Below are 13,439 nucleotides of genomic sequence, written 5' to 3' on the forward strand. Positions count from 1 at the left end.
ATATTTTAGGGGAATAAATTTTTCTCTCTCCTTCCTAAGTTTCTAAGAAAAGCTGAGAGTCTTTACTTCATTTTGGCCATGCCTTTTTGTTTGGGTGAAGATGTAAAGACCGTTCATATAATTTTATGAGGCTAGCCCATGTATAATTTTGATGCTTTATTTTCACCATTTGTATATGACCAGCAGATGAAAGTATAAGACTAGGGAATACCCCATCACACCAGGAAATGACAACCAGAGAGTGCACTGCTCCAAGACCACCACAAACAATAGCAAAGGCAGCTGAAAGCTCAGTTGTGCTGCATCGTGGATGGACAACTTGAGAGATCCTCTAATTTATGCTCCTCTGCGCTGGTCATGAGAGGCCGAAAAGAAAAAGGAGCACACTGAGTGAGTAATATGGATTTCCTTTGCCAGCTGTCTGGTATGAAAGAATTGTTTACGCAAAAGCGATCCTTTTGAGAGCTGTGAAACAAGGGTGAAGACCCTCACCGCATCATCAGTGCAGCACATCTGCATTGTGCTGCACTGAACATCCCAGCTTCCAGTCTTCAGAAATGAAATCTAACTTGCTACTCTTGAGAACTTCCCTGGTATTTTATATCATCAAGTGATCGTACAATATAAATAGTAAAGAACTTAAAAATGCAATCGTAGTGTTGCAGGGAAAACAAGCAAAGCGGCAACTTACTGAGGAAAGGAAGAAAAATCTCATACTGATATGGAGAAAACATTGCAACCTAAGATACAAATGAGTATTTGCACAAATCACAGGCTTCCTGCTGGATCCATAAAGTGAACTACGGCGCTGAACATGGAACAAGTCGTTAGCACACAATAATACATTACAACACAGCACTGTACAAACAATGAACTTCAATTTACTTCAAACCATTGGAGTATCCTTTACTAAGCATCAGAAATTGCTGGCATGTTTAGTATATAAAAGGCGATTTAATTAGGGGCGGGGGCGGGGAGAAAACCACCCAAATGCTCCATTACCTTGCACATAGGAAATGAAGTTTTTCCTTTCTACATAAGAAGGGACAGTAAGGGTCAGTAAAACAGCTACTTACTGGTGTGCAGTATTCCACCATGGGATAGTGCATTTTATGACCTTTTGCAACACGGCCAGAGAAGAAGCAACTTTGGCAGATGTCATAATTAAAGTGCTTTAAACTTCTGTACCTGAAAGAGAAGAAAAAAACCCCACGGCTTCAGAGCTTTGTATGTGAATGCCTCATATCAACTTGTCAAATCTGCATTAGTAAGTTCTCTTCCCTGAGATGTCACACAGTGTGCAATGCCGGGCAATGCTTCTCCGCCACCGAGGGACAGGTATTGCTGCCTCAGATGTTTATCAAAGATCTGAATCTTCAAAAAAATGTTAACATTGGGCAACAGCAGAGATTTCTACACAATCACTCTCTCTTAACATGCAAAAGACACCACCACGCTTTTTGTTTCCATAATGCCGATTTCAGTTCTTTTGCTTTTCATCATGATTCCTAACACAGAATGTCCTGAGGAAGTAAAATTCAAGTAAGTAATGTCCTCCTCAAGAAGTCACTCCAGCAAACTCCTAAGTGCTGCATACAAGGCACGAATTTGTTTGTGTCCTTCCTAGCACCTCTATCAAAACAATTTTCCTGTATGGTATTCCACCCATGCAAAACTCTGAATGCACTTTCAGGCCATTATTTAATCTCGTCAGCTCTATGAGGCAGCTAACTGTTGTATCTGCTATGCTGAAGTGCTTGAAAGAGCCAGAGGCATAAGGGTTGTCTTGTTCCAAATACGCAAAGCAGTTCAGTCACAATGACCTCAAAAGAACATTGTTTTACACGTACTGAGGCGCACAGTATTAGCTTTCTAAAAGCCTTCCAATACAGTATCTTTTTGTCAAGTGTGTACACAGGGTTTCAATGACTTGCAAAGCCAGAGAAAAAATCTGCGACAGACAGATTCTACTATCATGATAATAGATTTGTTATATAAATTTAAGAGACAGATGAGATCAGTCAAGTAAAATTAGATGCAAACACAGAGCTCCAGTGTCCACTTCCCGAGTTCTCAATGCTCACTACAGACTATCCATTCACTTGCCATCCTTTGATTTTCCAAGTGCTGCATTTTTCAATTCCACCTACTTGTCTTTGGCTGTTTATACAAAACCGTGTAAGTAATTCAGTAGTTCATAAACTGTATCTGGGAACAGGAAAATTAGACTTCATGGATGTGCTGAACTACTCACATCCCTACTCTTCCTCAGTAACATTTATCATTTCCCTGTTAAGATATTCAAAGGGGAATAAAAGCAGAAGGAGAAGAATTTGGATGATTAGAGGAACAGCCTCACTGAAGAAAAACTCAGATTCAAAACAAAGCAACAGCTTCATTATTTCTGCCGTTTCCCACTGCCTGTGAAATTGCATAGCAGAAAGCACAGCCCCACTACATGCATAAAAGCAACGTTCATGCTCTCCCAGGTTAGAGCAAAATGATGTCTTTTCTATGTGGTACTGCTTGCTGCTGTTGTCTATCTAGGTTTTAGAAACAAAATTACAGAAAGCTCTTTGTAAACAACACAACACCACAGAAGGAGAAATGCCAATAGTAAAAGAAGACTGTGCATAAAAAGGACAGAAACCATACAAAGCAGCTATTGCGAAGCGAAGTGACAAAACAAGTCTAGGCATAATTGAAAGTGAGTATTTACTTAGCAGTTAAGTGGATTCTCAACAGGCATACCAACACACAGCCATTTTACAACACAGTGACTTATTCATTGCCATAGTAACCATGGTGTCAACCCAGATGTTTAAATAGACCAGCAGCATTTCCCCCACTCCAGGTTAATGTTCCACCAGCAACATTCTTTCTCTGAGAAACGAACATGCAGCTTTACACGTCTGTGAATTTTCAAGGCACCTCCTTGCTTTATACCATGACAGAAAGCAATTCATTAGGATCCAATTCAGAAAATGTAACTGCATGTATAGGACACATTGAATGTAAAGCAAATCGTCTTAGTTGTGCAATCCATCAATACTTTGGTTGACGCATGGAAAGACTTGGACACAGAGGAAGGGCCGTATCTTAACTGATAGATGATTTTTGTTCTCTTCAACTCTCCCATCACTGTACCCAGTCTAGGTGTAACTCTCCCTTGTGTCCCATCACAATTATTTTTTCCCTGAACAGCATGCATAAAATCAAACGCATGATTTGCCTGGAAACAAGCAGAGCTCTTGATCCACCAAGCAGTAGTACACATGGCAGAAAGGGAGCGAATTTGTACCTGAATCCAATAATCGGGCACTCCTTGCAGATGTTACACTTTGCTTGGTGTTTGGCGGTCTCAGCAGCAGCCACCCTGTGCAAGACAGGCAGCCACACCATGGACTGCGGTTCCAGCCTCATCCAGTCCAGGAAGAGGGCTGCTTCGATCTCCGGTTTGTTGTTGGCCTGTAACACAGGGGGAAGAAAGACAGGGGCTGAGCACAAGTGATGTGTCTACTACCAGCTAATTAACAGCTCAAGCCATTTGCTTCCTGCCTACTCCGTATCTTTTCCCTGAATATACTCCAGCTTTTCCCCCAGTCCAGCCATTCATAAAGAAAAAATAAAAAAAATCAGAAAAATCTCCAGGATCCTGCCTTCAAGCCAGGAACGGAAAACTATTATTAACATTTCAAATCTCTCCTTCTCTTATTCCCTATTACAATAGACAGCACTACCATGTACTCTGTCACAAGAGAAAATCACCCACTTACAGGATCACCTTTGATGCTTGATCTCATGTTTCCCATCTCTCTTATCTGAGCCTGCATAGCACTGCTTCTCACCTATTTTAAAAACAGTTTGTTATCCAAGCCCTAAAAATTGCATGTCTTTTGATCAAAATTTCTTCCTCCTTAACATCCTTCATTATCACACTGACCTTTAAAACGCACATGTGAGGAAATCATTCAAATCCCTTCTCAAGCCTGCTGTTCAACATGTAAACTCTGCCTCCTTAAATGCCTCAGCATCCCTCTTCCCATCATATCATCTCTAAATTTCTCGTCATTGCCTGCGAACACAATGCAGTTTTGTCCCACAGAATATGATCAATTTAGCCTCATATTCCATTACTTCCCATTTTCGCCTCTTTGCCAACAGCAGAAGAGCCTAGGAACACTTCCCGGCAGCCCCGTTCCTCTGCTGCCTTCCCATCACATCCTAACCAGTGTGTTTATTTCAGGCATCTCTTCTACAGTAAGCTCAAGGCAGTGCAGTCGCAGAGCTGAATTCCATTGGGGCAGGTACCGTGCACACACCAAAAAATGATATATCACCCCTACCTGGCAGTACCTACAGTATCGAAAAAGAAGGAGCAAAGAGACGAGAAACACAAGGCAACGGGGGACAACGGCAAACGACCTACACGGATAGAGGTCACACCATACTGGCAGGCTAGCCACCGCAAAGAACAGTGCAGAATAAAGGCAAAGAGCATCAAAAGGGATTTTAAGGAAACCAGTGAAGTGACGGAGTCAATGTTTGCAGGGAACGTCTCTCCGGCGTGCAGGATGGCGGGAAGCCAGCAGAAAACTGGTTATCTGAGAACCTGGAAGCTGGTTTCAGTGCTGAAAGCAAGGTGATGGATCAGGTGGAAACAGTGGAGGGCTCTGGCAGGGAGGACGGGAGGGAGGAGGACAGGTCCGCATAGGGAACAGCCCAAGTGATGAAGTGGGATACCATCCCGCTCCATTTCTCTAAACCATCACTACGTGCTAATTCAAATTCCTTGAGACATTTCCTTCCATGCTACCCAGCAGAAACAGCATATTTATGGGCTGAATATATTTAAATCCTCTGTTTTCCTTTTTCTCTGGGCCTTCAAATACAGCCCTCTGTGGGCCAGTCTTTTCTATTTCAAACTTCACAAGGCAGACTGTCTTCCTTTGTGGTTCCAAACTTATTTGAAGCATTTAAATAAATAATAAGCATTAATGTATCGTGTACATGGACCAAGATGAATAGGGGATTGAGTGCTGGGGGTTTTTTTTATGCTTGCTCTCAGTTACTTTTCCAGTTTCTCATGAAACCTGAGTTTAGTATGACCTAGCTAAAACCCTATTCAACTGAAAATGCTAGCAACAAATATGGAGAAAAAATATCACAACTGATCTAAAGGAGAGAGAGCTATAGGGAAAACCAATTCATTGTGTGGGTTTTGTTTGGTTTTTTTTTTAAGCTAACACTGTTTATAATCTTGACAAACAAATTAACTGATCAATACTTGAAGACTGAGAAAAATGCCAAGTCTCCTAGACAGAATCCCTGGCCACCAGAAAGATGTGGAAGAAAAACCCCAGAATGTCTCCTGAAAAATGTGTTGCATTAAAATTGACTTAAAATGCTGCTGCAATGCTTTGGTTAATTAGAAACAAAGAGATTTTTTGGTCAGGGCTTTCTTCTTGAGATGCTAATTTGGGAAACCATCTTAAGACTCCTGTGACTGCATTTAAGATCCATGTATATGGATTTCTAGTACAGTCATACACATCTTTTTTGGATGTTTGGATCAAACCACAACATATCTACAGTTATTCAGATAAAGTCCCTCACAATTTAATATTCACTACAGGTCTTACGTGAAATGGAATGACCTTTTTTTTTTTTTCACCCACTGAAATACTTCTGTATTAAATCCTACTCCTCTGTTTTTTCATGTAGCTATAGAGTTTAGGAAACCCTCCCAAAGGAAAAAGAGAAAAAATCAAAAGTACAATAAAGTCCAGCCACCACTGGCAACAGCATCTGCTCGCAACAGCGGATACTGTCTTCTGCTGCAGGATATCAGTGAATTCAATAGAATTAAATTAATTCTAGAACTCTCCTAAGAGAAAGGCATATTTATAAAATATTATCATCTGTATGTCTATTTTTCAGCTAGCAGCCAGGGCAGTAAAGGGGCTGGGGAGAGACTTTCTGTGGATCACTTGGTGAGGCAGCGTCAGCCAGGAACTACACTGGCAAACCATTACCCTGCCTAGCAGACTACACTTCCTATACAGAGGTCCTCTAAGCCTCAAAAAAAATTTAAGAGGATCTCTTTAATATGTCACTTATAACAGAAAAACATGAAGTGTACAGAAATGCTGCAGTGCAAGCTGCAGTCAGAATAAGAATGAGCCGCTCAAAGCGCTGTTCTCCACTTGTAGCTGCTTTAAATTTCCAGGGAAAATGTGGCGGCAATGAAAGACTTTCTGTAACACCCAAAGATCTATTTTAATTTTGCAGTCACTGTCAATTGCTGGCAGTCCCAATAGCTGCCTACCCAGAGCTCCGGACGCTGACTGTACAAAACCTGTGCTCAGAGAGATTAGGTGCATTAAAATGTATCAGAACTGGTTCCGAATTATATTACATGAAGATTTAAAGCCACATGGAGAAAAGCTGGTCAGGGTCAGACCGTATAGGACAGACAGTTCTCAACTGTCCCCTGAGCTGCTATTACAATTTTTTTAATAATCTCTAAATCCGGTAAAGGCAGCAGCTGAAGATTTTACATAAGGGAAAAAGTCTGAATTCATACAGTTCGTATCTGAACCAACAAGATCAAGCTGTAAAGAATATTAATGGTTCTTCTCTTGAACACATTTCTGTGCAACTCCCAATTTTTATGGTAATAACAGAGTGAATCATAAAGTGAAATTCATAAAGCTCTTTCCAGCTTACAAGTAACAATTTGTTATGGGGGACATTCAAATCCATTATGTTCCAGACATCTGTTTTTCAGTATTTCTTTTGCAGAAACAATGGGGGAATAGGAAGTTGGGTTGTGCTAGCATCTTTACGCAATACTTAGGAGCTGAATTTTTCTTTTTTTTTCCCCCCTCTTGTTCCAGCTAGTAGTTTAAAAAATATTCTATGCTATATTGACTTTATCTATCCATAATATGAAATATACTCCAAAATCCAGTCGTGATTTTACATGAACAATGTGATATGTTTTTGGACAGTCAGACAATATAGCACAAATTTCTGATAACATTTTTGATGAGCTATATTCTGTTTATGTGCAGTGTAGGAAATTAATTGGAGCTAAATTAACATTGTTAATTTAATGGTGTTTTTCATCTGGGATGAAAACATTTCCATTAGTTGAGGTATATATTATTTTGGACAAACCAAACTGAGGAATAGGATTCTTATGACTTGTTAAAAGTTTAAAAATGCAGAGCAAGCCATGAACAGCAGCCCTGTCTCCCCAGAGTCAGACCAAACCCTGTTCAACCTTGTCTTCCGCTCTTGAGTGACTTCCTCATTATGTTCGTGTTCTCCCCATTGCTGGCTGGTAAGAAAACAAAAGTCAAGAATTTATTGTTTCTGAGACAACTGCTGTTTCAAGGTCAGGAAAGAGAGGATTATTACGAAGGTAACTTTGGGTGGCACAAACTGCTTAAATCTGCCTCGACCCTTGGAGCAAATGCTTAAGATCATTACTTTGACCCCTTGCATTACACTTGATTCCATTGACTACTCCAGTCAATGTGTTTAGTGTTGTGGCAAAGAGTAGTAAAATAAAAAACTATGAACCCAGAAGTGAATTAATATACAGTTTTATATCATCCACACTTGAAAAAAACCCATCTTCCTGCTCCCCATCCCCTGAACCATTTGAAAATGGCTCTTTAAAGCAGTTCACTTGTAGGACTCTTGAAGAGTGCCTCCCAAAGTCAGGCACAGGTTCACAAAATCCTGCTGAAATAAAACCAGAATTGCTGTTTTATGACATTTACAGCAGCTTGAGGAAGGATTTGCTAGTTCCCTTAGGCCAGCTCTCCCCTGTCAGAGCCAAAAGCAGAAGAAATATCCTATGAATAGAAACAAGGGCTGCCTCGATCTCTCAAAAGAGATTGAGTGCCTTAACGGTAACGCTGCATTTGTATGTTATTTTCATACAGACCTCTATATAACTATATATAGTTACTTGTACACAGTATTGGTATTTCCTGGGAAAAAAAACCGAACCCAACCGACCCCTCACAAAACAACTGCCCAACCAACTCAAATCACAGCATTCATGGCCCAGGTCACTATCAGGGTCCTGGCCCAGGATTTGGAATACCCAAACCCCACCTAAAAGGACTAACAGGCTCCTATTTTGGCTTTTATTTGTCTGAGTAAATACACCGGATTTGGACACGTAGAAGTAGTTGTAAAAACCAGGCTAATCTTGCCTTATCATTGGTCAAGTACAAATCTAGAAACCAAGACTATACAACATAGAATATTAAAATACTTTCCTCTGTCAAAGTGAAATGAAACAAGAAGGTTTAAAATACAGATATAAATTAACTGCACATATTTTACTACTCCTTAGCTTCATTGGTACTAGTTTTCCACATCAAGTACTCCAAGTACACCCTCGGAAGAAAGCATACTTAAAGCAGTTTATAACCAAGAACCAAATATTGAAAATTTTATTGAGAAACAGCAAGAGACATTTTCATCCGAGCTGCACTCTGTTTTCGCATCACATCTCTTAAATGTCCCAATGCCACAGTAACTCATCCAAGGCAGTGATATGAATTCCTAGGTCCTATTTACATTATACACGGAAAGCATATTAATAATTTTCCACTGATTAAAACACAGCACATGTATCCTTCAATCCTTATCAATTCCCTATCCTGTTTACTTAAAATAACGTACCCATCATAGAACTAAAAGGAAAGCGCTTTCACACTGCAGTAATACTGAATTCACTCAATTTTTCATGGATCTATAGATTGCTTTGATGCAGTCTGAGCCCAGGCAGAACTACATAGTCTTCAAATGGTCATTAGATCAAGCTCCTTGCTCTCACTTAAAAATATGTTTTCTTTAAAATCTCAAAGCGGAAGTTACAGCCCCTTGCCCCGCATAGGAAAGATGAGTCCTGTAATATCCTTTTTCTCCCAAGAATTACTATCAGCACCTTCCCCTACACGAAGAAAACTACGGAAAGCAAGAGTCGGTGCTGGGGGGATGAAAAGTAACTGGGCAGCAGCAGCCTGTGGTAAGGGGACCTGCTCCTGGGGAGCAGGCAGTGCCGGCAGGAGTGGGCATCGGGCAGGCTGCTGCCAACAGCCAGGCTAGGAAGCCTCCCCTCCCTCCCCAACCCTCATTCCCAAGGACTCGCACTTCAAACCGAAAAGCAGGAGAGATTTCCCCTGTTATCGCCGGGAACAGTAAACATCTCCTTTTTTTCTGCTGTTGTGCAGACAGACAAGGCCGTTGCCAGGGCACCTAACCTAAGGGGGCTGGGAGAGCCATTTCTGAAGCACACATTTGTTGCAGACTCTGACATGACTGCAATTTATTGCTGGCTTATCATCACCAGAAAATAAAAAAAAAAAAAGGAAAGAAAAAAAAACCCCTGAAGAAAAAGCGTTCCTCACCGTGGGTGTACAAAGACTTAATTTAGTTTCCACACAGTAATGTAAACTATGAATCCCCACAATATTTTTAAAAATTGAATTATCTCACTTCAGTAAAAGGAGGCTGCCAGGAGCCCTGTGCAATCCTCCTCGGCTGTCTACCTCCTCCAGCCTCTCCCTTTCCCGGGCTGCTCCCTGCTCCCCTCCCCACACCCCCAGCACCTCTGCGATGCCCCCCCCCAGCACCACCATCCTACACCAAAAGGATGTCTCTGTGCTCCCCTCCTCCCCTTCTCCTGGAAAGGTCTTATTTCTTCCCCCATCTCCATTCCTGGCTGCTCCCTTCTTTCATGCCTCATCCTACCCACCCTTCTGTTTCCTTCATCGCTACTATTCCCACTACTGTTCCTACCATCGTTCCCTAACGGTGGCCTGTATTTTTCCACTCCTTAGTTCCTTCTCCCTCCTCTCCATCAGGGCTCTCCCTACACTTGGATTTCTGCTCCTCTTCCCTAGGACTCCATCCTGCCTATTTTTGTATTTCCCCTCCTCGGTTGAGCCTCCATCCCCCTTTCTGGTCCTCCTAGAAGGTCATCTGTTCTGCTGCAACCCAGGTCAGAAACCACCCTCCCACTCTGCAAATTAAAATGAAGCTTCGCCCAAAGGAAAAAGAGAGGATGAAATTCCTCTTAGTGCAGGTAAGAGAAGGAAACCTCAGGTTTTCCGATGTTCTGATTTATGAACATGGCAAAGGTTGTGCCCAGTTGTGCTCGGGCTGTTTAAAGAAATGCCGGCAGCTGGATGCGGTACAGCATTCAGCCCACTGGCATGTCTTCATCTGTAATGACAAGGTTGCTAACTCATTTTATTCAAATAAACATTTATTCCAAAGTCTTCCTCCTACTTTATAGAAACTGGTTTTGTGTGTTCCATCACTATGAATTTTATTGCTTTCTTTCCTAGTATAAATACACAGAATGGCAGCCCCCTTTCCAAAAAAAACATGTTTTTGTCAGATTTCGAGGTCACTTTCCTTATCAGTTTTTCAACAGTGTTCTAAGCACTGTTGCCATTCACTTGGGAAAACAATAGGATCCAGCAAGGCCTAATTTCTGAGGAAGGTCATCTGCAGAAACAAGCTTTTGACCATGGATTTGCTGTGGCATCATTTTGTGCTGGTCTCACTTGAAAGCCCAACATGGAACTTGAGGCTCTAAAGACACAGCAGGGTCTAACCCCGCTATCAACATTACTACGCATAGTTTATCAGCATGGGTTATCCCCAGGATATGGCCCTATAAAACATTAACTTGCAAATGGCATCAAATACAGACTAGAATTATAAAAGGTCAAGACATGAATGATGGAAATGGGAAAATGTGAACCCTGTAGAATTAATCTATTAAAAGAAGTTTTAAAAATACAGAAAGCAAACGTCCCATCACAACTGAAGTTTGTGGTGATTTTAGAATTAGATTCTTTTCATAATCACTTCCAAGCATTAATATTCATTGAAAAAAACTTTCTGCGTTTTGCTTACTACAGAACTGAAACTACTACATAATGAAACTTGAGCAGCAGGCAAAAACAGCAAACAACTCCCCCGCCCTCAAACAAACAAAAAATCCCCCAGGGACATCAGGGGATGGGAAAAGAGCATTTCTTCCATTGTAATGTAGAAGATGCATTGAGAGTTAATCACAGATCATACATTACCTCCCCTCCTCTACCTTTTCATTAAGCAGCTGTCTTCATCTTGTGCATTCTGCTGGTGGTTAGGAGAAGGATGAATAATTCCCTTAACTCTCTTCCTGCCCAGATTAAATAATTTACAAGTTTGAAAAAGAGCCTCCAGTTTGCCATGTATTCCTCAACAGACAGGACGGGAATTCTTTCAGTACTCTTTAAAGAAAACTGGCATTATCCATTCAAGCAGTGGAAGGAGCTCATTGAGCACTCCTTGCCCCTAGACAGCACTGCAGGCAGTCGCTCCTGTCCTATTGCCCCCCTGGGCACCTGGCTGTCACTGGTATGTATATGCCCAAAATTTAGATTAACCATTTCTGTTCACCTACATGGAAGCAATAAATGGCGATCTACTGCTGGCAATACAAAATTGTAAAACCAGGAGCTGCCGTAACAAAGACTTAAACTGTTTGCAGGGTTCAGTTACAATATAAGCCTTGATGACAATTATTTGCTCTCTGGATAACAATATAATCTGGGCTTCTTCCACCATGGCCAGCGAAACAGACTAATTCAAATACATCTCATCAAAGGAATGGTTTAATACACCAGTGAACACCACCATTAAACAACCCTCGGTACCCTAACCCTCCTTCCAGATTTTCAATCCTCTTCAGAACGGACAGGCTATCTTGACACAAAATACAAATCAGAAAATTAACAGTGAGCAAACACGAACTTACAAACTGGAAGCAGCTTCTGACGCTCGGCTCGATATTGCTGCCCCCAAAGGAGGCCACTTCGCCCAGCTGCCGAGGGATCTGGATGGAGTCGTGCAGCAGGAGCCCCAGCCGGCGCTGGTCACAGAAGCCAGTGGAGCTTGCCACTTGCTTGAACAGGTCTGGAGGAAGGAAAAGGACACCAGAGCTAAAGCATCGCTACAGGGATGCAGCAAATAGTGGGGAAGTTTGCATAGTTTCAAAGGCTCACAAGTGTGGTCAACAGCCTTGGCGGGCATGAACACAAAAATGTGTCTTCAGTGTGGGTGCTTCTCTTCCCATAAACACTGTATTTTCTCTGTTAAATATGCAGTCGAGTGAAAATTTTTAATAGCATTATTGGCTTGTACCTGGGAGGAAAGCCCATTCTAACACAGCACCTGTGGCATTACTGACAATAGCAGCGCTGATTCTGCAACACAGCTAACTAAACAGCAGGATCTTAGAGCCCCAACAACATAAATGTTTCAAAAATATTGTTTCACAGTAAAATAATCTCATACAACATACAGCACATTTTCAAGTCTTAGCAATCAATGTACAGCTTGGAGAATCCATTTCTCTTTCAGATGAGTTGATCTGAAAAACAAGAGCTCCCTAACTTCGATACATCATAATCTTTTAACCCAAGAGTATTTCTAAAATGAAAGAAAAACATTACTGCACGACAGAACCTGCCATCCACGGAGAATGTTAATATCATCCTAAGTTTTCACTTCTGAAGAGAAATGTCACTTGAAGCCATGTTCTGTTACTGCATCACTCTAGAAAAGAATCCTTACAGGACAGAATTATTATCCCTTTGTAAACTCAATTTAATTTGGTGGGAATTAGTTATACTACGTATACATTGAGAAGGTTTTAGAGTTCATAGTAAGAAGAAAAATCAGGTTAGCATTAACTGAAATATTTATTTGGTAATATCCCTGTTGACAGTACATGACCTGAATAAATTCTCCTTTATTTTCAAAGAGTTAAAAAAAAAAGAGACCGAGAGACAGCTAGAATAAAATAACACCCTTTTTTTGGAGCCACCTTAATATTTCACCCGACACCAGGGATACAATTATAAAGGTGCTTCAGCACTGCTCGAGATAACATTCCTAGCACTGCTTTGACACCTGTTTTCTTCCGAAGGAATAAAGGAATGGATAGAGAAAGGATTATTTTTTAATTACATGAATTTCACTCTTGCCGAGTCTAGTTTTGTAATAAATAATTTTGGATAAAACCTTCATTAACCTCTGCAAGCCTGAAGACTTGTGCTCTAGCACAACCAACTCTGCTCTGCTGCACAAATGAGAGAAAAAAATTTAAGGGGTGCAACTCAAAGCATACCTGCAGCAATAAGAAGAGCAATTGCACTACAACTTCGGCATGGATGGTAAAGCCAGACCACAGCCTGGCAGAGACAATTCCTTCCTCTCCCACAAATGATTCAGCTTTCAATTTCCCCACCATTAAAACATTAAGTGTTCTACAACCTTAAAAAGGGGGATTACGCATTACCGGGCACACACACTGCAGGAGACTATAAAATATGAATAAATGTTTTCCT

General features: G+C 41.2%; 1 protein-coding gene across 6 annotated transcripts in view; it reads right to left on the reverse strand.

The window, feature by feature from the left end:
• The window catches only part of DMD (dystrophin), a 1,006,632-nt gene that overhangs the window by 42,090 nt on the left and 951,103 nt on the right, over nucleotides 1-13,439 (reverse strand). For all 6 annotated transcript variants that reach the window (XM_010571327.1, XM_010571330.1, XM_010571329.1 and 3 more), the window contains 3 exons: nucleotides 11,846-12,003; nucleotides 3,302-3,468; nucleotides 1,077-1,188 (listed from right to left, as the gene is read on the reverse strand). In XM_010571327.1, the coding sequence (XP_010569629.1) occupies nucleotides 1,077-1,188; nucleotides 3,302-3,468; nucleotides 11,846-12,003 (437 nt within the window). The remainder of the gene's footprint in view (nucleotides 1-1,076; nucleotides 1,189-3,301; nucleotides 3,469-11,845; nucleotides 12,004-13,439) is intronic.

The sequence above is a fragment of the Haliaeetus leucocephalus genome, unplaced genomic scaffold (genome assembly GCF_000737465.1).
Source record: "Haliaeetus leucocephalus isolate CR32 unplaced genomic scaffold, Haliaeetus_leucocephalus-4.0 Scaffold317, whole genome shotgun sequence".
NCBI classification, from domain to species: Eukaryota; Metazoa; Chordata; class Aves; order Accipitriformes; family Accipitridae; genus Haliaeetus; species Haliaeetus leucocephalus.